Source organism: Agelaius phoeniceus, chromosome 5 (genome assembly GCF_051311805.1).
Source record: "Agelaius phoeniceus isolate bAgePho1 chromosome 5, bAgePho1.hap1, whole genome shotgun sequence".
Lineage (NCBI taxonomy): Eukaryota > Metazoa > Chordata > Aves > Passeriformes > Icteridae > Agelaius > Agelaius phoeniceus.
This window is the reverse complement of record NC_135269.1, coordinates 18,098,514-18,123,521: the sequence shown is the minus strand read 5'-3', so window position 1 is coordinate 18,123,521 and position 25,008 is coordinate 18,098,514. Positions and strand designations below refer to the sequence as shown.

The window sequence follows — 25,008 nt, the reverse complement described above, 5'->3', positions numbered from 1 at the left end:
TAATTAACTTTTAAATTTCTTTTACTAGTGATTTGAGGAAAATACATTAGATTTATCAGCATTCTGTAGTTTTCTGAACAGGAGAAAGAAATAGAAAGAGCTCACAGTAATTTCAATGGTTTTCAGTCCACAAAGGTATTACAGAAAACAGGTAAGTATTACAGAAAACAACAGGTAGGTATTACAGAAAACAACAACAACAACAACAACAAAACCAACAGAAAACCCAAAAAACCCAAAACAAAAAACCCCCAGGAATTAAGCTTAGAAGGGTATATTGAGTTCCTGCACTGTGCTCCAAAGCAGGACCAGCTATACCCAGAGTCATATTTGCTTGGCATTTCTTTAAGCTGTTCTTAGAAATCTTCAGCAGTGAAGATACCATGGCCTTGTTATGGAACTGTTCCCAGGCAGTACCTTCATCTGTTTGAAGGATCGAAGGATTTACTGTTTCAAGGGTTTTATTCATGTCCAATCTAAATTTCCTGTTGGTATTTTAATCCCCTACTTACTTTTTATCTATATTAACAACATATATGAAGACTGTTTATCTATTTTCTTTGCATAAATTTCCTTCAAAATACTTTTTGTCTTTAATTTTGATATAACCTGCTTTCCTCTATTACCCAAGTTACAGAATGTCGCTAAATGAAACCTTCAGGAAATCCATAAGAACTATCAAACTAAACTAAAAAATTATAGAAAAGCAGATGGCCTTGATTTCAAAGTGCAAGTAATGGAGAATTCCTCAACATTTCTAGATTCCAAAGATCTTGCTTCCTCCATCCCTCGTCTCTACAGCTGTACCAGTGACCGTGTTCTATTAAGGGTGAAAAGCAAACATGTCTCTTCCTTTTTGAAAGAGGTCATTCACGTAGAATAAACATGAGTGGGAGGTCCCTACAAAAGCTCTCTCTGTCCTGGCATTACCTTTCCTTCCACTTAGTCATGGCTGATGGGAAGTTCAGGGAGTGACTTTATTACACAAGTAAACTATGGGGGCTTTGGAGAGACGAGACAAGGGGGAATGGCTTCACACTGACAGAGAGCAGGTTTAGATTGGATATTAGGAAGAAATTCTTTCCTGTGAGGGTGGTGAGGCCCTGGCACAGGTTTGCCAGAGAAGGTGGAGCTGCCCCATTCATGGAAATGTTCCAGGCCAGGTTGGACAGGGCTCTGAGCAACCTGGGCTAGTGGAAGGTGTCCCTGCCCATGGCAGGGTGTGGATGAGCTTAAAGGTCTCTTCCAATCCAGACCGTTCTATGTAACAGAAACTTTTAGATCAGGTTTGTGCCAAGAGAGGACACCCAACAAACCCCTACAATTTTCCCTTGGATAGAGTCAACCTTAAAAGTATTCTAACAGTTGAATGCAAAGAACTGTAGCAAATGAGAGGATCCATCTGCATATCTTTGGGAACTTTGAGTAAATACTGCACTGAGGACTTCACACTGTAACCTGTTTTTGAGAAAAACCCCTTTCTTTGTTAACTTTAGCTGAAATTCGATTACAATGGGGGATTTAAATGCAAGTTTCCATATCACTGTTTTCTGTGACAACACAAGAAGTTCAGAAATTCATTAGCTTGTTATGAGAACTTGGAGCAAGTTTCTGGGGGGAGGTAGAGCATCACAAATCACCCTATTTGACTCATGGCTCTGTCCAGAGATCCTCTCAGTGCATCCTCCTCATACCCGATCATCTTGGTGATCTTTTCTCTAATTCTGAAATAGCCCAGGTAGGCTCAGCTCAGGTCTGTGCTCATCCAGTGGAATATATGTGCCCATAGTCTACTTACATAGCTCTCTCCCATGTATAAACAACTGGGAGAAACATAAGCTCAGCCCTTGCTAGTGGTGAATGGAGAGTTTTTGGAATTTTGAATGTGTTAGAAGGCTGATTTTGTGCATACCACTCCAATTCATTTCATATCATATGGGTAGAATTTACCCCCATGCAGTGTGAATGTTTTAAGACATTTATCTCCTCACTACCTCTGAGGATGATCCAAGTATAAATTACAACCTTTTCTATACTCTCCAGACCTGATTTTCACACAGTAACTCCCTGCTCTCCAAGAATATTTTATATCATTTTTTACTTTGCTGAGCATTATTGCTGTTTCAAATTGTGCTCCTTGTTGGATCAGTCTTAATTTGCCCTCCTTGAATCTCATTCTATTTCACACTTGTATTTCTGCTTTCTCAACAGCCTGGTATTTAATCTTTGCTCCCTCCACTATTCACAACCTTTCCTAATTTAGTATTCTCTGCAAACCCGATTGACATGGCCTGGAGAGTTGTTGCCATGTTAAATGTAGGATAAACTGTGGTCCCTGACTAGATACCACCTCACAGTTTCATGTACATGTTTCCACTACTTTCAACACTTATTTGGTTTGGGATTACAGATGTTGTTTTGTTGATAGATCTACTCCATCCTTTTTTTTTGTTAATTGTAGGAAAGACACAGAGAAATATTTTTAAGAAAATTAAATGTGAAGCCTACTATTTCCAATTTTGCTAACTTGCTTTATAATAAATTCAAATGAGGCTTTTCAAAGCATCTTTCAATAGATCTGCATTTTACTGCCAACTGCCAACACATCTGTTTCTTCAGAAATATGGAAAAAGGGGGAAATTATCTGGGATGCTGGTAGGAAGTAGCCCCCTGGAGAGTTTTGTGTGTTTCCTACATAGTTTTAGCACATGTATACAATTGGAATAAATATTACCCAACTCCGCCCAGTGTATGAGTAGTTATCATTTCTCTGTTTGGAAATTGGAAAGGACTAGCAATTAGATTGCTATGGACCAGGGGAAGTTCAGGTTGGACATCAGGTTGGAAGAATTTCTTCACATAGAGGGTGATTAAACATTGAAAGGGGTTGCCCAAAGAGGCAGCGGAATCCCCATCCCTGAAGGTGTTTAAGGAAAGACTGGATATGGCACTCATTGCTCTGGTTTGGTTGACAAGATGGTGTTTGGTCCAAGCTTGGACTCGCTGATCTCAGGGTTCTTTTTCAACTTGATTGGTTCTGTGATTCATGAGGAAGTCACTGCCAATTTGATACCATCAGGAATGTGTATACATATATATATATATATATGTCTAAAGACAATGCTCATAATACCAAAATGTATGTACTTCATTACTCTTCCAACTCCATTAATAGAGTTTGCCTCCTTGTCTTTCCCTTTCCTTGTTTTATTGACACCTCTTAATCACTATACTCCCCCGCTCTTGTTGAGTTTTGGAGGGAGGCTGGGTGTGTGCGAAGGTACAGGGACACTCATTATGGACTTCTACTTGCAATAGACTTTCACCATGATTAGCCAAACAAAATATTTTCCCTTGATATGGGATCAGAGCCAGGGGCAGTGCCAATGACAATGACAGAGAAAGCAGGGTCAGGACTCTTCTAACTCCAAAATGTGTCCTTTTTGGAGCAAAACAGAAAGAGCTGTTGTACCTTGCTCTTGTATCTTTTCCCATCCTTCTAGTCTTCCATTTGCTATTTATCCAGAACTCTTTTCTGGATGCATGTCATCTCTCTGTTATTGGCAAAAGTTTGCCTCTGTAGATTGTGTTCTGCAACTGTGTTTCAAATTTTATAGCAAATTCAAATGTTAGAACACAAACTTAATTAATACTTTACAGCTGGTAATAAATGGTCTGGAGCCAGGGAAAGAATTTTGCATAGCCACATCCCCCTTTTAATTCATTCTCTACTCCTCAAACTTTTCATTACCAGCTTTAAAAGGTTGCTAAAATTTACACCACTGTGCTCTCCTCTTGTGCTGGTGTGATCATTCACAATTTGTGTAAGCTAAATTTGAAATTGTGACCCAAGGAAGCTGATAATGTGTTGCATGTCTTTGTCTCACGCTTTATGTGGGGATAAGTGGCTTCACATGGTGTTAGACAATGGAGAATCTTGTTCTAAGTGTGCAATGCCAGAGCCTTACAGTGAGATTTTGCTTCACTAGGAGTTCTGTGATGATTTCACAGCAAAAAGATGTTCAGTCCAGATTCTTCCAGCTAGGACACCAACACAGAATTAGGCCAGAAAAACTTCAAGGGAACATGGGAAGGACATCTTTCCTCAGAGTCTAGCACTAAATGCATCTCTTCTAGAACTGAAATCATAAGCTCAGTTGAATTTAATTCCAAGAACTGTAATTTGTGCTTTGCAAATTGCAAAATTGCCAACTGCATTACTTCCACTGGGCCCAAATTGCTAATATGAAATGTATAATGAGATTAAACAAGTGATTTTAAAGATAAAGTTCAGATAAATTGTTATCTATCTGTGACAAATAGACTTGAAGTTACAAAAGATAACATAATTTTGCACATTTTTATATTTTAAGGTGAGATACTGCAAGTAGTTGGGAACTGATTGTGTAACCCATGGACTCATATAGAGCTGTTAGTCCTATGCTTAAAAATTTAAGGGGGAAACTCTTAAATTAAATCCCTTCCAGTAATTTAAATGGTGCTGAATTATGGGAACTACTAAAAGGTATTTTTTTTTAAGTTATGCTTGATAAATTGTTTTAAAATGGGTTGTGTTTATTATTCTGTTAACTTCTCCATTAGATGTTCACAGTTTACATGACAAAGTGTGAAACCAGATTGACTATTACAATAGTGGTGCTCTGGATTTCAGGGTACAAAGGGGAGATTGGGGATCCAGTGAACTCCAAGACAGTGAAATCCATTTTTTTTTCTAAAATCAGTCTTTGAAACTCACTTTGTTTCCCCTGATAGTTCCATATCCAGTCAATATCAAAGCATAGTAAATTGATTTAATCATGCAAAGTAAAGTAGGCACATGTTTGGCTCAAAATCTGTCTTCCTGTGGTGGTTTGACAGAAAATGTGTTTTTTGGGATGCTGTGTTTTTGGCCAATGGATATTCAGACTTTAATATTGGCATTTAACCTGGCCACTGGGACATGGACACGCCTCTGAGAACACGGGGTTAAAAGCAGAGCTCTCCCCTGGGAGGGTCCTTTTGGGTTTCCGGCGGGAAAGAGTTCGGGTCTCTCCCCCGGCCCAGCTGCTGGCTGGGCAGGGGGAGGGGAAAGCCATGTGGCCGGGAGAGGTAGGCCTGAGCCCGGGGGTGGAAGGGTGGAAGAGAGAAAGAGAGAGAGACACCGGGAGCCATCGGGCAGCCCCCCCCCCCCCCCCCCCCGAGAGACACACAGAGAGAGAGAGAGAGAGATAGAGAGAGAGAGAGAGACGCTGCCTGAGACTGTAACCTTGAAGCTTGATAAACATGGGTCTGTCCATCTCTCTTTCGGGACACCTGTCCCCACAATCTCTCCTTTGGGACACCTGTCCCCCCCATATTTTTTCACCCCCTGGGGCCGAGGGGCATCAACACTGAACCCTCTTGGCTCTAAGGCCATTGCCTCCCCCTAGAATGCAGTCTCTGTATCACAAGGAACATGGGTCTGTCCATCTCTCTTTTGGGACACCTGTCCCCACAATCTCTCCTTTGGGACACCTGTCCCCCCCATATTTTTTCATCCCCTGGGGCCGAGGGGCATCAACACTGAACCCTCTTGGTTCTGTCCATGGCTATACAAAAAGAGTCCAGCAAAAGCTACTCCATCATCTCTTCCCACTAGGATTCTTCTCCATTCTTCTACTATCTCTCGCTTGCCCAGACCTCTCTCACACTGGCCCATTTCCTTCCTCATCTTCCACTCTATCTTCTAGGAAAGGTCAATGTTCTGTAAAGTTCTCATTCTCCAAAAAGGGGTTAAAAGCTCCTACAAGCGGCCGGCTGAACCCCCCCCCCCCTCTTCTCCGTCCCAGCCATGCTGCCGGCACAGGCCCATGTTTATCAAGCTTCAAGGTTACAGTCCCAGGCAGCGGCTCTCTCTCTTTCTCTCTCTCTCTGTGTCTCTCAGGGGGGGCTGCCCGATGGCTCCCGGTGTCTCTCTCTCTTTCTCTCTTCCACCCTTCCACCCCCGGGCTCAGGCCTACCTCTCCCGGCCACATGGCTTTCCCCTCCCCCTGCCCAGCCAGCAGCTGGGCCGGGGGAGAGACCCGAACTCTTTCCCGCCGGAAACCCAAAAGGACCCTCCCAGGGGAGAGCTCTGCTTTTAACCCCGTGTTCTCAGAGGCGTGTCCATGTCCCAGTGGCCAGGTTAAATGCCAATATTAAAGTCTGAATATCCATTGGCCAAAAACACAGCATCCCAAAAAACACATTTCCTGTCAAACCACCACATTCCACCCTTCGCCTCTGAGAACACACTTTCTAAAATTATTAACAAAATTACAAAACACTTCAACACTTCTACAAAACAGGAAAACCTTCATCCCCAGATTTTTACTATGCAGCTACCTTAACTCAATGCCTGCTTTGCTTATTCCTGGTCACATCTCACAGCAGAAACCAGGGAGAAGGTATCTTCATGGGGGCACTGGCATTGTGCCAGTGTTAAACCATGACACTTCCTTATGCTTGACTTTATTTATTTAAGAGTATTTTAAAGCCACATGTGGTATTTCATCACATTCTTTGAGACTTTTCAGGAGAAACATTAAAAAATATAAGCTGAGCAGGTGACAGGTTATCCCTTTATGCCCTAAGCTGAATTTGTGACATTCCAGTACCACCTTCTCTACCTATGGCAGGCCCAGGTACCACAGTCAGGAGCTTTGGAAATCCCACCAGATGTATTTGTACAGCTGGCCCTTTGCCTTCTCAGGATCAGCCTCATTATGATTTATTAACCACCTACAAAGAGCATTGACAAACAATGAATATTTATGACTACAGATGTAACCCTATTGTTTGTGCAAATTACAGTGTTTTCCTGGTAATATTCTGAATGGCTTCAAGTTGACATAAATAATTCATACTTGTAAAGCCATATGTTAAACTGTCATTGTAAAAGACTAAGTGCTGCCAGTTTTCACTTGAACCGTATGTAAATATCAAGCACTTGATATTAAACAGTGATATAAAATCTAAGCACCTTAATGCCACTTACACAATAAAGATTGTAATATGCCACAGTGCATTGAGTGCCAGTGTCAAAAGAAGTTTAACTGCAGCAAAGGAACCATTTTTTTTTCCTGAGTAAATTACAGCATATTAATTTAACCACGTCTGGCTTTACAGATTTAAATTACAGTGAGAGCAGACCTCCAGCCTTTGTTATTATTACTGTGTGAAGGAAACAGCTTGAAATATTAACACAAATCTACTGCAAATCGTTAGTTTTTATCAAGGTACTCATTGCATGCATGAGACATACATTTACATACATTTAATATGTGTATATATATGTGTGTGTGTCAAATGCTGTGCAAATGTCATAGAATCATGGAATAGCTTGGATTGGAAGGCACCTTAAAGACCACACAGTTCCAAGCCCCTGCCATGGGCAGGGACACCTTCCACACCTTCCAACTTGGCCTTGGACACTTCCAGGGATGGAGCAGCCACAGCCCCTCTGGGACTTTTTATTTTTCACTAGGAATTTCAGAATGTAGCATCAAGACGCATAAGGACTAAAAAGCTCTTGGATTCATGGATTCTTCCCTCCATGCTGCTAGCATCTCCACTGACAGAGATGAGGCTGGTATCCTTTTTCCTGCCAGGCTCCATGTCTGGAAGCACAGCCCTCACGCACCACATGACATATTTCTGGTCCTGTGGGAGGGCTGAGTCTCCTGAGGCACAGAGACTTGGCTACTCACCCACACTTCCATGAGCCCTGTTATGTGGAGGGTCAAGTCAGTTTCCCATGTCAAGGCTGTAGCCTGTGGGAGATTTACTTCCAACCCCATTACAGGACAAGAAATACAGCTGTGGGCTTGGTTCATGGTTCCCATTCTGAGGGAGTGGTCTCAGCCAGCTTAAAAGCCACGAGGTGGCCTGATCATAGTTCAGAAGAACCCACAGCTCCACCTCTGAAGTCTCTCAGTAGATGCTCTTAACTGACAATTTTGCAGCTAAGTGACAAGGCTGTGAAGGATGCAGATAGGCAAATTCAGCTTGGAAATAAGCCATGCATTTTCAACAGCTAAGGTAATTAGCAATTTGAATGACCTAATAAGGCTTGTAACTGAATGTTCATCACAGAAATGCTCAAGCTGTGGTTAGAGGGGTTTTTTTTTTTAAATAGTTAAATCACATTTATTATCCTTATAGCAAAAATCTTCTCAAGGAGGTTATGTGGTTACAAAGGAGACTAAGACTGGGTGGTTAAAAATAACATTGCTTAGCCTCAAAATCTATTAATTTCCATGATCCCAGTACTGAGCCTTGCACACACTTCTCAAAGCTCCCTGTTCTGCATTGCTTCCACAATTTAGATTTAGAGTGTGTCCACTGAAAGCTCCACTGACAGATATGGTGTGTCTGTGCTACTCAGCATGTTTCAAGGACAGCAAAAAATTTTAATTAAAGGTTTTGCAGTTCTTCATGTGTCTCCAAATGAACCTTGGCAGTTTGTTTTCCATGTGCAGTCCTGAGACAGAATATTGCTCACAAAACACAACCATATTTACTGTTAAAATGCCATTGCTGCTTGAGTGAGAAGAATAGAAATTAAGTTCTCTTTTAATGGGTTTTAAATCAAAAGTGCTTTCTTTTGCTTCAGTGGGAGTGTGAAAATAGAACTTCTAGATTCAGACAGGGATAAACACAGGCATTGCAGATGCTCAGCATGGCAGCAGTTTTTTCTTTCCTCACAGAAGTCTGAAGGCTTATACAATCCCTCAAAAAGTTTGAGTCCCTAATACAGACTGAAAGAATCCCATGAACTCGGCCGAATTTTCTTAATTGCAATGAACATTGTGGCTAGTGCATGATCCCAGGAATGCAGTCCTTGATTGTGCCTCTTTTTGTGTCATCACCCTGGAACTGATTATTTTTCACAACTGCACATTCTGCAGGCCTTTTCTGTCTCATAGTTTGCAAATGGCTCTGAAGGATCCATTTCTCCTTGTCTTAAACTTATTTCAAGGCCAAAGTAACACTATAGGGACCCCTTATTTCAGAAGCAGCTTGTTTTATGCCTTGTCTTGAGCCTGCAGGGCACAGACAGTGCTTTAGGTGTCACACAAATACAAAAGAGCTGCATTTGATACCCCAATCCATATTTCTAGGTGTTCATTTGGACAGTGCAGTTTTTACACAAATTAAAGCTTTTGTACTGAAGCCAAAATGAAATCAGAAATCTACTAAGAAATGTGTGCTTATAAAAATGGCAATTACTTATTTGAAGCTTCCTGGGCATACTTAGAGATGAATTTCTGGATTTTGCTATTGGAAATATAATTTTGTAGCTTATTTTTGTTGCTAGCAGTGTAAGACCTTAGAGAGGAGTCCTAGATTTTGTTCTTCCCTGAGCATCTTTTACTAAATTCCAGTCAGTTATTACAGCTCTGTGCAAGTCCAGTGAAATCACTGGGATTACCCAGGTGCAACCACAATGAAGACAGGGAATTTCAGCACTGGAGCTACAAAGCAGGACGGAGAAGAAAGAAAATCTCTGGTTGTACTCCCCAAGTGCAGGTTGAGTTGGCATTGCTGATGGTTAGAAACACCTGTTTGGAGGAGGTGTCATCTTGAGGGAAAATATCAATTAATAACTGGAATACTTGTGATCTGAGCAAAGTGGCTGTGGTTTAATTCCCAGAGAAGCAGAGAACTGTTTCCAAAAGCTGTCTGGTGCTGTCCCAAGTGCAGGGTACTTCCAGGTTTCCACAGCCCAGAAGCCCTTCCACCTGAAGATGCAGAGCTGGATCTTTGCCATGTTAGGTAACTCATATGGAAATAAACTGTCCAGAAAAATAAAGAAGAGATTTAATTTTATCTTTCTTTCTTTTTTGAATTTTTTTTAATTTCACTTTTTATTTTTAATAGGAAAAGAGCTGTAGCTCTTCAAGGAATACATTCCACACACAATTAAACATTAAAACAGGAACACATAACTGCACACAGACCAAAACCTGCTTTTTCCTCCACTAGAATTTTAAATCCGTCATTATATTGAAGGAAAACAAAAGTAAGATTTTTAAAGTAAATCTTTTAGTTTGCCTCTGGCACAAAACCAAACAATTTATATTGTGAGGTTTTCTGGCTGCATATAAATATTCCCCTGCAACACAGTTCATCATGGAGAATGTTCCTCAGCGTAACATATCTGTCACTGAGATTGTTTTGCAGATGATCCATTTTGTCTTGTTGTGTTGATAAATACTTACGCTTTTGGGCTGCTCCAAATAGAGGATCATCCAGCCCAGTTCCTGGCCCTGCACAGGATCCCCCAACAATCCCACCCTGTGCCTGGCAGCATTGTCCAAATGCTCCTGGAGCTCTGGCAGCCTTGGGGCTATGACAGTTCCCTGGGGAAATGGGAATTCCCTGTTCAGTGCCCAACCAACCTCTGGGGGTGGTTTCCTGCTATCCACCCTAAACCTTCCCTGACTCAGCTTCATCCCACTTCCAGGGTCCAGAGACCCTGTCTCTGGTCACAAGAATAGAAGGTAGCTTTCCACTGCCTGGATGGATGAGGATGAACTGGGAAAAACTGAGATGGACTAGGAGCTCTGGGAGGGAATACGAGGAGCTGAAACTTCTGGGATGGACTGGGATAGACTAGGATGAACTGGGAGATATGGGATATTGAGTTAAATTTCCAGATTTGTTTTTGGCAGTGTATGCTAAGTAGCTCAGTTTCTTCATCCAACATTGCCTTTATTCTCATGTTGGCTTAGCAACTCCTCACGTTGTTCAGATCTCCCTTTGGCTGAGTGCTACAGTCCATGGCAAACTCATGGAAAAATAAGGTTCAAGGAAGCACATACATGAAAGAGTGAGCTGAGAAGATGGCCTGCTGACCATCCTGGTGTAACCCCAGCCAGCAACCACTCACTCCCCAACAGCAGGATTGGGGGGAGAATGGGAAGGGTAAAAGGCAGAAAATCCCTGGTTGGGATAAAGGTAGCTTTATAGCAAAGCAAAGCAAAACAAGGAATTAATTCCCTGCTTGCCATGGCTGGCAGATGTTCAGCCATCCCCAGGAGAGCAGGGCTTCATCACATGCTTCATCACATTCCTGTTTCTCAGGAAGACAGACACCATTACTCCAAATATCCCTCCCTTCCTCCTTCTTCTCCCCACTTTATACACTGATCATGATGTCATAAGGTTTGGAATGTCCCTTTGGTCAGTTGGGGTCACCTGTCCTGGCTGTGTCTCCTCCTAAATTCTTTCAGCAGTGTGGCAGCAGAAAAGCAGGAAAGGCTTGGCTCAGTGTAAGCTCTGCTCCACAATAACAAACCCATCTCTATTATCAGCCCTGTGTTCAGCACAAGTACAAAGCACAGCCCCGTAAAGCCCCTAGTGAAACTGTAAAATGTGGTGTCCTTCAGGCCTTCTGGGAATATAATCACTTAGAAATTCTTTATGTCCTGTAGAATTGCTGAGTGGTAACGGCCAAAATGCAATGAAATGCATGTGTGCATTCACAGGAATGCTTTTTCAAGTAGCCTTCCAGCTACGTGCTGGACTCTGTGTATGAACTGTAAAGAGTATTTTTGTGCTGTGTATACTGGGCCAAATTATTGGTGCTTCTGGTTGGGTCTGCTGTGCCCCAGTGCTCCCAGGACTGTCCCAAAGGAGACGAGGTCACAAGAGGGGCTGCTGAGTAATGATCTCTCCCAGTGTCTGAGGCACCACCACCATGGCAATGGATGTATAAGGCAGGGTTATGTCCTGTGTCTAATTCCACATCCCGGTTAGAAAATCCGCAGCTGCATTTCTGCACTTATATGCTGCATTCCTAATTCTACTTTGGGAAAGCTTCTTACAAAGGCACAACACTCCCAGATTTTTATGTTTATCCATGGGCAATTGTGCCTTAGAAATGGTTTATAGGAAACCTTGGACCTGAATTCTAATCTGATTTAACTCATTTAAATTCAGAATCACTCTGAGCTAACTCCAGTGTAAGGGTAGTACTGGTCCATGGGGCAGCAGTGGTGCGTCACAGAAATACCAACAGCAGCTGTCTTTGTGTCCTTAGTTAATTTGATTATATAGTTTTAGTTTAACTTAAACAAAGCAGCAACCTTATTATTATTTTAAGAAATCTATTTTGAGAGGAGAGAATCGTATTTCTCACATAAATCCATCTTCAAATGTCTTCTTTAGATGTACATGCAGCTGGGGCTGGAGTTGAGTTTGTGTGGGGAGGAGAAAAGTGTACTGGATTTCACTAATCACAGTTGCTTTAAATTATGCAGGGAAGAAGGAGATGCTGTTTATGCATGAAAAAAACAAGGTTGGCAGTGGGGATCAGAGGGGCCTTACTTTTGTAGTTTTCCTCTGCTATAAAACAAGTACCAGGGGAAGGACTGGGATGCCTTGCCAATCATTATCTGAGGGGTCACATTTGGTGCTTGTGACCACTAGGAAAAAAATCTGGATTCAATGGTAATCAGCATTCTTATCATGATTTCTGTCTCAAGCACTGTTCTTCTGTAGTTTTACAAGAAGCAATTCAAAATAAATGCTTGAATCTTGCTTTGCCTAAATGTGAATTAAAGTCAATCTCAGGGATTTCTCCTGATATGAACTTTAGTAGGACTTGAATACCTGTTTTCAAATACTTAAATCATAGTTGTATAGGATATTTTCTTAATTTTGCCGACAGTTTCTACATGTCTTATTTACTCTTCCCCTCCTTTTTCTTGAATCAAAATCTACTTTAAAACATCAGTGTTCTAAATCGCATAATAAACTTCAAAATCACAGCCGGGGAATTGACAATGGCTCTCAACAACAAATCCTGTTAATCATAATATTTCCTATTGTACAGTTCTGTTACATCTCTTATTTTATGTGTTTTGCCTACAGAATGAAAAGGAGAAACTGACATGGAGTGACCGCATGCCTGGATATGCAGTGAACTTTGGACTGATTCTATTCATGGTAACATACTTTTCATTTCTGCTTGTTTATTAGGTGTGAGAAACTTTGCCATGAGCATCTAGAAGGAAACCCTTGAATTGCTGTTCTCAAATATGTTAAAAATCTGAAGGTAAGGTCAGTTTGGGAGAAATACTAGGAAGGTTCATGGAGCTCAATGCCTGCCTCCAGCTTTAATCTCTTTTTCCAAAGGCTGCTTGTGGAAAGTCTGATTTGCTGCTAATGCCAGCAGTTCATTACACAAATTCTGCCTCTCCCCCAGGGTTTCTGGTCCATCTCTGTTATCCAATGAAGGGATAACATTGATGTTCAGTTGTGAGCACAGTATTGCATATGTTGGTCACAGTGGCGTTCAGAAAGGTTGAGCCTCTGAACAGGCGACATCCAGGTGAAATAAATCAGTTGCTAATAAATATTTATCCAAGACACGTTCAGGAATGGACACTGTACAGTAGATCATGGTATACAGTAAAATCATGGTACACAATCCTTCCTTGGGAGCAAGAATCAGGTGTGCAGGAGAGCCCCTAAAGTGGGAACACCATTGTCCTAGTCAAAAGTCAAGTTTCCAGCAAAACAAACCCATCATGAAGCTACTGGACTTTGTAAACAGCAACAGGAAGGCCTGGGTAACAAACTTTAAATTACATGGTAAAGGATCCCATTATCCCTCTGGTTACAGTAATTACTGACTGAAACCTTCTGTTCATACCTACAGCCACTCTAAAATGGCAATGAAATAGGCCTGTTTACACCATTGCAGCATGTAACTAGGGAAACTCACTTGCGGCCTAAATTATTTTAAGATGGCTAAGTGTATTTCTAATTTACTCAATTTTGCATATACTGCACCAGATGTCCTGAGAAGATTTCATTTCTTTTTCTGACAATCAAATGCTCACATTGAAGTTAATATGTACACCCTTATAGATATATTTATATATTTATGAAAAAGTATGCATAGCATATTCAGAATATTTTCTCTACATTTTAGAGGTGTCCTCTATGGATGTACTCACAGCATTTTGAGTGAGTTTACCATGCTGTGGCCATACCCAATATTTACTTTTTAGACAGAATCTCTAAGTGTCATGAGTCATGACTTCACTTAGAGCAGGCCACACTGAGTCTGACTAAGCACACAGCCCTGATTGAGCTTTTACAAGTCATTCTTTTGCAGACAAGGTGCTTACATGTGCTCTTCACTTTCACCACATGTTTAATTCTCCCCTAAGCATGAGCCTAAAGTGCTTTCCTGACTCATAACCTAGGTATTACCCTTCCTACTTACTGTAACATCTCAGAGAGATTTATAAAGGGTTATTACCTACAGTTTGTGAGATGTAAAATGCAGAGCTCCAATTCTTCAACTTCTGTTTGTGACTAGTAGAACTAGACTGACTTTCACCATCTACAAAGTGGACACAATGATCTTATTTTTGCAATATTTTGAGTATTATTTATATATAAGTACCTACAGGAGACAGCTTGCAAACCATGCATGAAATTCAAACCCACTCTTGATGAGGGAGAGCATGCTCTGCTATTCTACTTGGATATTGCAAGTTGCTCTTTACTGTATTTGATGTTTCCCTTTTTCCTGCTAGATTAGTTAAAGAGGAATTGGAAAGATCAGACTGAAGTTTTGTTGTCAGTCTGTGAAATAGAATTGTACTGAGAAACCTTATTTGGCTTGTTAAGCTCTATTATTATTATTCACCCAGATTAATTACTTTAACTATAAGGCCTACATACAAAATAAATAATAAAATCTTGAATTTATCTGGGTATGCAGGGGTACAAGATTCAGACACAGACCTGCACACAAGCAATTTGTAGTGCTGCAAAAGCGATTGTTGAATTTTTAATGCTAGCTTTCCCAGGCCAAAAGGGAAAGGGTGTTCCAAATCTATAGGTGTTTTCCATGACAATTTCTACATTGCTATAGAGTGATGCTGTTTTGTTCTGTTCCTCTTTCCCTGAGCTTTACATCCCATACTTTTCCTGGTCATTCTTGAAGCTGGTAATGGTTTTCTTAGTGTAAAATCTTTCCTTTTTTTTTTCCCCTCTTAATTTCCATACTTCTGTTGTGTACTTCACTTTTGTGAATCCTCTTTCGAGAATTGTGTCATGGTCTTTTCTTTTTTTTCTGGCTTTTCCTCTGTCTGTATTAAGCTAGGCATGCTGGTTTTTTTTGTTCAAAATGCAGGTTGAAAAAAACCATTCTGTTTGCTTCTCTCGTCCACTCTTACATCACCAAACAATTCCAAGGATTAATTCACACATGTGTGGATGCTTTAAAATCTGATCAAGTCCTTTTGTTGTACACAAAGCCTCACTGGACTGCAGAGGGGGCAGAAGATCCAAGTCTGATTTAAGCTATGCATTTTTGCAGGGATTGTAGGACAGAAGTTCACAAGTCTTATTTTTGCAGAGTGAGATCAATGGTAGCAGGAGATTTGAGCTCATCTGGGCATCTAAAAGCTTTTCTTGAGTATGATTAACAATAACACAATACAACTTATCAACCCCATATTTAGAAGGCACATGTTGTGGCAGAGATTTCTGAATTGGTGTAAAGATGCTGGTAGTGCTGGGAGAGAGCAGGGTGACATGGAACAATGAATCACTGGGGCTTTTCTTTGTTTGGCTCAGTCAGAGGAAGGAAGAAAATCAATTTGTGTCATGGCAGAAGAGCTCAGCCTCTTCCACCCTATTCTCACTCACATGGTGTAATATTTGACTCTAGAATAGCTCTACTGGGGGGCCAGAGAACTATCTGGACATTAAATTGTTATCCTACTTGGATGGAGGTAGCAGCCTAGCCCACAGGGTTTTATAGCTTCCTTCTCATATCTAGTTTGCTTTCCTGTTTGTCTTCATTCATACCAGGCTCAGTAGGTGACCTTTTCTGCAGCCAATTTTCACATCTGTTTCTAAGCAGTTTAGTCCTGGATGGACTAGTTCAGCTATTCAGGGAAGAAACTGCCATAATGGGGGGGGGGGGAAGGATGGCCAGAGGGAATGTTGGCAATGACAACAAACCTCAAAAACCTCAAAGTGGGCACCTGAACAAATGGTGGCCTGCCTGATCAGGAATCTGGGCAGAAGAGGTATTTTCAGGAATGAGAGAAATGAAGATACAGGAACCATTCCCTCTCAGTGACTGTCTGGGGAGTGAGAACTGTGCTTACAGTAACTGTGCAGTCCTACAGGCCCTCCTCAATTTTCTCTTCTTGCTGGATGCACAGATAATGAAGACTCCTAAAGGAGTATTTTTCCATCTGTGTCTAAACAGATGTTTAAATTAAACAGCTGAGCAACTGAGAGTTTCTGAAGCCCTGGTGCATTTGCAAATATTTTTGTTCTTTAAACAAATAAGACTTTTTTTCTTTTTTTTTTAGTAATTTTGTACATCTTGCTATGGCATTATGGCATTGCATGGATTTGAAAAGGTTGCTACTCTCATCCTCCAGTAACGTTCCTTGGGGTAAGGGATCCCTAAAATCCTTCTGTCAGGTTCAAGTTCATTGAACTTTCATGATCTGAAATTTCCTCTTTTTCTGTTTAGTGTGGATTGTCCTTGACTCTTCTTCCTGTACTGTTAAGATATAATTCCTAAGTGGGAATTCATGATGGAGAGAGGTGTGTATCGAGGCTCAGGGATCCCATCAGCTCCAGAATGAGGCATCCAATTTCTGATTTTCCTTGTCCACCACCGTAGTGAAAAAAATTGAAAAGAAATCCCGGGGAAAAAACCAGGAAGACAGTATCAGGAAGATGATTAAGAAGGAGGAATCTGTTGCTCAGATTAAGAAAATGAAAGGAGCTTAAGGTGTCTGTAGAGGTGGAAGGTGAAGTAAATTAATACCAGGTGGTGCTGGTTTGTTTTCTTCCTTTGTTGGGGATTTTACTTTCTACTCTAGTGATTGTAATGGGGAAGCAAGGAAAAAGTTATGGTTCTTGTGTTCCTACACCCCTTCTGTCACAGCAACGTAGTTCAGCATGAATGTGATTTTTTATTGTCTGTTCATTTGGTAGGTAAGTCAAAAGAAAAATAGATATAGAAACTAGAAATGTTTCCTTGACACAATGAAAACTACAAAACCAAAGGAAATAATATTTTATGTGATTTGAAAAGTTTTCATTTAAACTGTTTCAGGTTCAGGCTTTTATCATTCAACCTACATTTCATTTAAAATTAATGAAACAGTTCTTTAAAAAGTAAAATTAGATGTTTTACTAGGTCTAACTATTACTATTTGCTGACAAAACATATTTGACAATTTCATCTGAAAACTCCAGGAGTTTCTCCAAATAATTAATTCTTAGTATATTTACTAGTTCTTCATAAAAGTGTGCCCAGTTTTCACCTTCAACCTTTAATAATTTAACTCTGATTCTTATTGTGGTTCTTTTGCAATAGTTCCTTTTCATGCAACAACCTTCCCCTGCATACAGGAATTCAATAAACTATTGCTGGATCATTAAAATGAACTGTTACATTTCCTTAAACCTGTGTTTTGAATCTAGGCCCCCAGGCCCATTTTAATAATTGCAGTAGTCTAATCTTTCACATTGAGGTAGTCTCTTTCATCTGATGATCTCAAGATGTTTTACCTAAAATAATGAATGTACACTGGAATTCTTGCTAAAGGCAAAAATGAAAGGGAAAAATGTACCTTCTCTCCCTTTTGTGCTGTGATGATGAAAATTTGCTATTTTTTATTATTGGTTTAATGATTTCTTTTTCATTGTGGATTGGTTTAGATTATTTTTTTTAACTGAATACCACAACCCTGTGAAATTCAAATTCTTCTTGTGGGAACTTGATCTTAAGTAGCCGGGCCAACTTTCCTCATCTCATGGGTCAAAGCTGGCCTATGAAGAATGCCAGGGATACCAAGTGATTTCTGGGACACAAATGTAAAGTGAAGCCCTAATAACCCTGCTTAGACCAGCCTAAAAGGAATAAAAACAGGGGAATAATAACTTTAATTTGTAAGTTTGCACTTCTGCTGGGCACAGGTGAAGCTGTTTGAGCCAGTAAATCCCATTTATCTGACTGCACATAAATACAGGCCTTTCAGTCCAAGCTATCTGAATCTATTGTCAGATAAAAGATCTTACTTAATTCCTGCTTTTGAACCCAAATTTCACTGCATGAATGATGTGTGTAGCTTTAATCAGAATGGACATGCCCATCTGCAGGAATCCATGGAATCAGTATAAAAGAATCACAGATTGGTTTGGGTTGAAAGGGACCTTAAAGGTTATTTAATTCTAACTCCCTACCAGGGGCAGGGATGCCACTCACTGGATTGGGACACTCAGGGCCCCATCCACCCTGGCCTTGGTCTCGTCCAGGGATGGGACAGCCACAGCTTCTCTGGGCAACCTGTGCCAGGGCCTCTCCACCCTCACAGAAAGAATTTCTTCCTAATATCTAACAAAAAATGTCCTCTTTTGGTTTAAAACCATCCTCTCTTTTCCTACCACTACCTGCCCATGTAAAAAGTCACTTTCCCTCCTTTTTATAAGCCTCCTTTAGATGCTGAAAGGTGGTATAAGATCTCCCTGAAGCCTTCTCTTTTCTAGGCTAGACAACTCTCTCAACTCTCATCCAACTCTCTCAAACTGTCTTCACATGAGACATGCTGTGAAGCATCCAGCCCCCTGATCATCTTGTGTCAGTTGAATTGTTGTGCCAGTTTGGAGTGCTGCATCAATTTCCTTATTTCTTATTTATACCCCTGTTTGCTGGAGAGTCTTTTATTTCGATCACCTTCATGTTGTCTCGCACTAAGAAACAGCCCTGTGATGCCAATTCATGGAACACACCCAACCTCCCAGCTAAAGCTTCTGTTTCCAGGCTGAGCTAATCCATGTGTTAATTGTTTGCAGATCATGCTGGCGTTTTCAGCAGTGTTTGGTGTCATCGTGTACCGAATCACGACAGCAGCAGCCTTGTCCTTCAGCACAAACGAGACAACCAGGTCCAATGTTCGAGTGACTGTGACTGCCACTGCTGTCATCATTAACCTTGTGGTAGTCCTCATCCTTGATGAAATTTATGGAGCTGTGGCCAAATGGCTGACAGAAATTGGTAAAACTGCCTCGCCACATTCCTCATTAATCCATGTATTGACATGAGGGGGTGCAAGGAGGGTCCAAGAGGAGTATTTCCTCCTGGGTGGGGCCTGTGAAAACACTCAGGCCTGTGAAGGTACCTCTTCAAGCTAAGAGCTGCAGAAAGTCAGAGGGTTGTTTAAAAAATGTTGATGGCTCTGACAAAGTTACATTGATGTTGTTTCCCTGATGAAAATTTTAACTATTTCCTTACTGCTCAAATGATTTTGGGGGCATGTCTGGGCTGGACTTTTTATTAATGATTTTTACTCCAGTTAGTGGTTTGACTTTAAAAGTTTATTTTAAACATCAAAATATTGTTGCAAGCCTGGCTATTTATTTCTTTTGAAGAGAAGTCATTCCTTTGACTCCTATAGAGCTTTAGGCCTAAAGCATTGATTTGTTATATACATTAGGTTTAAGATGTTTACTAATAGGGGTTTAGGCTGGGCTTTATTTTATTATATAAATTTGACCAAGCACCTTTACATGAGGTTACTCTTCAGACTTCTGTTTCTTCTCAATTTCTTAAAACACTTTTAAATCCACAAATGAAAACATCTCTTTCAGTCCTATTTTTGGAAGAACATTATAAACTACAGTTTTGCAGCTGTTAGAGGTCCAAGCCTGAATTGTGGAAGTATGATCCTGTTTAGAATAAATTCCTAAAGTATTTGAAAGAAATTAAGACAGAGCAATTAATTTTCCAAATTGTCACTTTAGTGGGTTCATTTGTTTATTTCTGTTTTGCACCAGGCTTTGGGCAGATTGTAACAGGGTTACACAAATGGACTCTGTTCTAGTAGCATAAATGAGCTCAGGCTCACTGTTCAGGCCAAAATTGTACCCAGATTTTCAGCTTTCACATGACAGACTGCTAACTGTGTGTGACCTGATCAATTCTGTTCACTGCACCTGCCCAGGTAAGAAAGGGCACAAATGTTAAGGAATGACACAGCTCTATGGAAAGAGTAGGAAAAGATAAAGATGAGATTTCTCCAGCAGCTTCTAGGCAGGAGCTGGGAAGTGCTAGGCACCGCCATGGCCTCTCTTTGGGAAGTGCAGGAGAAAAATCTCTCTCTTTGAAATGTGCACCATGCTGAACTTTGAAAGAAACAACAATTTCGTAGTTGCTGATTATTTCCCCCCTGTCACTTTGCATTAAATTCTAATCCTGTCATTATTAGGGCAGCATTCCTAACCAATCATCAGATATTTTGTTTAAGAAGGATCCAGTCAGAATAATCTCTAGTGCTACAAATTACATGAGTTAGAAAGTTCACTCAGGCAGCTTTCTCCAGTGATAGGCTCAGATGCCAAATGTAAACAAAATGTTTAAAAAAATTACAATTCATGCATGCTGATAAATGTTGCTTAACTTGTGAACTCTCATTACTGAGAAGAGAAAAACACTCTCAATTCTCATTTCACACTGCACTTAATCCACAAGCTGAAGAACATACTTGTTGGGCTGAAGGAGTAGTTCTTGACAGCATAAGTTTCTATTCCTGGCCCAAGTACACTCGAATCTCTGTTCAGGTAAAAAACTACATCTGTAAGCACAAGAATAGCACTGATAGCAATTGGGTTAATCATAGGATCACAGTCATGCATATGCCTCAATACCTCCTCAGTCAGGAGGAAAAGAGTAGGACTTTTGTCGTTATTAATACACAGAGCTCATACAGAGTGGAGCAGGACTCCTGTGGGCCCAGCGGAGTGGGGCACTGATGCTCCTTTATCACAGATCAGACCAACCAAAGTGCAGATGGTATCCTGCTATTCCCAGGAAGAACATATTCTCTTCAGTAATCAGGTGGTGCCAGACAAGATTTACAGTTCACTTGTAACTCAGGACCACACAATGGGTTGGGTTGGGTTGGGTTGGGTTGGGTTGGAAGGGACCTTGAAGCTCACCTCGTTCCAAGCCCCTGCCATGGGCAGGGACACCTTCCACTAGCCCAGGTTGCTCCCAGCCCCATCCAACCTGCCCTTGGACAGTTCCAGGGATGGAGCAGCCACAGCTGATCTGGGCAACCTGTGCCAGGGCCTCACCAACCTCAACGCTTCCTTGGGGCCAAGGAAGAACCAGTGAAACAGGGACAAAATCAAAACTACTTGTGTTTGTCCCTTGCAAAGGCAACAGCTCCTTCAGAGAGCTAAGGCCCATTCCACCCTTAGCTCAACTCATCCTTCACCTGCAAAGTTCCAGCTGCCTAATTTTGGCATAACAACCCACCACTGAGTGTTTAATTTTTTTTGGGATGAGGGAGTTTTCTCTGTTACAAATACACCTATTCTGGCTGAATGCATTTCTCATGCAGCACACCCAACGAGCTGGAGGACAAATTCTACACATGCCTCTACAGCTATGGTATAGGATGTCTGAGGGAGCCTCTGGGACCATATATGGTGTGTAAATGTTCATCCAGAGGCTGAGCTCATCCCTGCGGGGGTTCTCTGTAAGGCAGAGTTTAGGATTTTTCTCCCTCAAATGAAAAGTTGCACTGCTGTTATTCGATATTCCTGCTGCCCTGAGCTTTTCTCTTGCAGATCTATTCAGTGTATGGGATCACCTACAAATTGTTTGAAGGTTTAATTAAGCTTTTTTTATACTTATAGGTGGGTTATGCCGTAGGGCTCATCAGGTTGTGCACTGATCTTTTATGAAAATGTGGTTGAAAGTATCACAAAGTAAGTCAGGCAGTGAGGGCTCATTAGGCTTTTCTTTTCCTTTAGTGCTAAAATAATTATGCAGCTTTTTTAAGAAAAAACACCCCAAAAACAACAGCAAAGCAAACAGAACACTCAAACTGTGCCTGAAACAAAACCGTAAAAGTACAGCAGTATTTTTAATGAAGTCCTTAAGCCAGAGCTCTGGATCTCCTTATTATACCACATTTTCCCTGTGCCACAGAAATTCAGCCAAGAATGATAAATTAAATCATAAAATTATCTTCTCTCACATTAGATACAGCTCAGGATAAGCAGAGAAACGCAAGGGTTTCACCCATATAAAATCTTTAAAAAAGGATCCTACCATCAGTTTGAAAAACCTCTGTCTTATACCTGTCCTTTCTGCTGCCAGAAAATTTCCACAGAAATTGAAAATAAGTCTGGGAACAGAGTAATGAATACTGAAAATATTTAAACCAAGAAATATTGAAATACAGAACATATGTAGTGAATTGGTAACAAAAATGTGCCATTATTTTTGCACTTAATTCACTTAATACCTTATTCAAAAAGGTATTTAGTCTTGTATTTAGCATTAAACATTTCAAGTCTCACCAGAGAAAAGAAGGCTTGTGGACTAACTTTCCTAACTGGAAAGTTAAGGATGCTTTTAAGATGGTTTTTTTTCTGGTTGAAAGTCTTTGTACTTTGCTTTCAGCATTCCTCAACTGAGAATATGAATGTTTTGTTATTTTAGTTGTGTAACTGTGTAGCAGATATACTCGTGTATGTTAACATCCATATATAGAGCAGAGTAATTTATACTGCTTTTGCTTTGTGGAATTGAATATCTCTGGAAATCAGGTCTCAGTGACAGACCTAGTGGCTTTGGTACAAATTAGAGGTACAAAAGAAAAATTAATAGAAGCCCAAAGTTTGAAGTTTGGGGGTTTTTTGTACATGTTTGGGGATTCAGGGAGTTTTATATTACTTACTGATTCAATTCTCTGGTTTGTTTTTATTTTTTTTCCCAGAAATACCAAAAACAGAGAAAACTTTTGAGGAAAGACTAATTTTGAAGGCATTCCTACTAAAGTTTGTGAATTCTTATGCATCAATTTTTTATGTTGCCTTTTTTAAAGGAAGGTAGGATAAATATCCTTTACGTATATGTATTTCTATATATGCATTTTTATATAATGTGTCTATATTAGTGGATCTGTGTATAAAAATGAGCACAAAGGCCTGGGAGTGGTCATCTTTGCCAGGTCTGAAAAAATATCTCTGACAGGTTTATCTAAAGTTAATAATTCATTTTGGTTTTTTAAAAAAGTGTATTTTTTATAATGAGTGGTGGTGCTTACAGGCTTTAACTTTCCACAGTTTAACAAATTTTCCTTGAAGCATCATTTGGCAAAGAATGGTCTTCCTATTTCATTTAAAACTATGGAGCTCTTTTTTCTATTACTTTCACATTATTTTGCATTATTCTCACGTATCAAATTAAGAAATAACTACAGTCAACTGGCAAATGTAGTGATTGACCAAAAAGCTAATTCAGCTGTCCTGCTAAATAACTGTGACTTCCTATGGGCTCAGAATCCTTTTATTTTGGGACCCAGTCATCCACATGCTTTTGAATGGGAAGCTTAAAATGATTATTTGCTAAAACTTTGGTAAAAAATGTTTAAAACATCCTCTGGATTCTGTTTACTACCAGAACAGAATGCTCTTCCTTTTGGGGGCTGTAAAATTTTTTAATCTCTACTCTTCACTAATCCTATCCAGCACCTTTCATTTGAGGATGAATGATGCATTTTGCCAGCAGTTGCAAATATTGTAAGACACCAATGAAAAAAAGTCACCAAATTCTCTCTTTTTTAACCATATTTTTGTGTTATATGGTTTGAATAAAGTCAATATCATTGTTTCTCCTGGTGTAGCCAGAAGAGTCTTGGTTGTGTACAGATGTATAAATAATTCCATTCAGAGCATTATTCACATGTAAGAGAATGTGACCTAGGATATGTGTCCCCAGATATATTTGCCATCTCTAATCAAGTGAGGTGTTTTTAATTATATTGTTTTATCACTGAAAAATATTTATTAAAATTATTTTATCCAGATGTAGTAGAAAACCATTCATAGAGGCCTATTTCTTTGAAATAATCAAAGCTGAATAGATGCTGAGCCCTTGAAAATTCATGTTTAAGAAGCAACTTCTGAAATATTTTGACTAATGCAAACGAACAATCTTGATTTCAAAATTAACTTATTTTTGTGTTTTTATATTAAATCATAGTGTCAATATTAGCTTCTTTTTCTTTTTTTATTCTAGTTTATATATTATTTTTGTTTTCAGGTTTGTTGGCCGTCCTGGTCATTATGTGTATGTGTTTGAAGGTTACAGGATGGAAGAGGTAAGTACATATGAAATTCAAATTACAAATAAAATCCTTTACACAAAGAAATATGTGTACCATGTTCAGTGGACTATGGACAACAGGGGAAAAATAGAAAACACATGCTAAAATAAGAGGTTAAATCTTCAACTTGAATAAGCAAAACCCAGGGTGTCCATCTAAGGAAACTTTATATTCTTTCTTTCTGCAGTTTTGACTGTTTCATGGTCTTTCTTAGGTGAAGCTTCACCATTTCTGTCCTTTATTACTGGGCACTAAGGCACAAACATTCCATGGTTTGGTTGAGGCCTTCGGGAAGTGTGAATCTGGCTTCCCATTCTGCAGATCGCTAAAAGCTTGGCAAATTCAATAGCTTAAAAACCTGGAGCCATTTTGTGCTAAACTTATAAACATTTTTTTTTTTAATCCTCTCATGAAGGGGATTGCTGCTGTGGGTATTCCCTTGAAAGCTGAGAGACATACTCAAGGTTTGACAATAAAGCTGACATAAAAGTCTTTACAAGATTGAAGGTTTTCTTTCCCCCCCAGGAGAGATCAGATTGAAGAGTATCGGTGATCCTGCATTATGGTTATTACATTGATTATACAGTAAATATTTTTAAAGGAAATATAGGAGACCCAGGGCACCATGAGTTGTTTCAGAGCTCTGCGTATTTTCCATAATGAAGTTTAATGAGAGGAGATGAAATACTTTGTCAAACACAGATTTGAAGTAATCAATGAGCTCCGTGATCTCACAAAAAGTGGTGGTAGGGACAGTGGGCACATGGAGACACTGGCAGCTCTCCCAAGTGGATATTTTTGAATTAAT

The 25,008-nt window shown here is 40.1% G+C and overlaps 1 protein-coding gene across 1 annotated transcript in view; it reads left to right on the top strand.

The window, feature by feature from the left end:
• ANO2 (anoctamin 2) overlaps nt 1–25,008 on the top strand; it is a 120,399-nt gene that overhangs the window by 69,788 nt on the left and 25,603 nt on the right. Inside the window, exons 13-16 of the mRNA XM_077177994.1 lie at nt 12,910–12,972; nt 18,874–19,075; nt 22,809–22,920; nt 24,137–24,194. Of these exons, the coding sequence (XP_077034109.1) occupies nt 12,910–12,972; nt 18,874–19,075; nt 22,809–22,920; nt 24,137–24,194 (435 nt within the window). The remainder of the gene's footprint in view (nt 1–12,909; nt 12,973–18,873; nt 19,076–22,808; nt 22,921–24,136; nt 24,195–25,008) is intronic.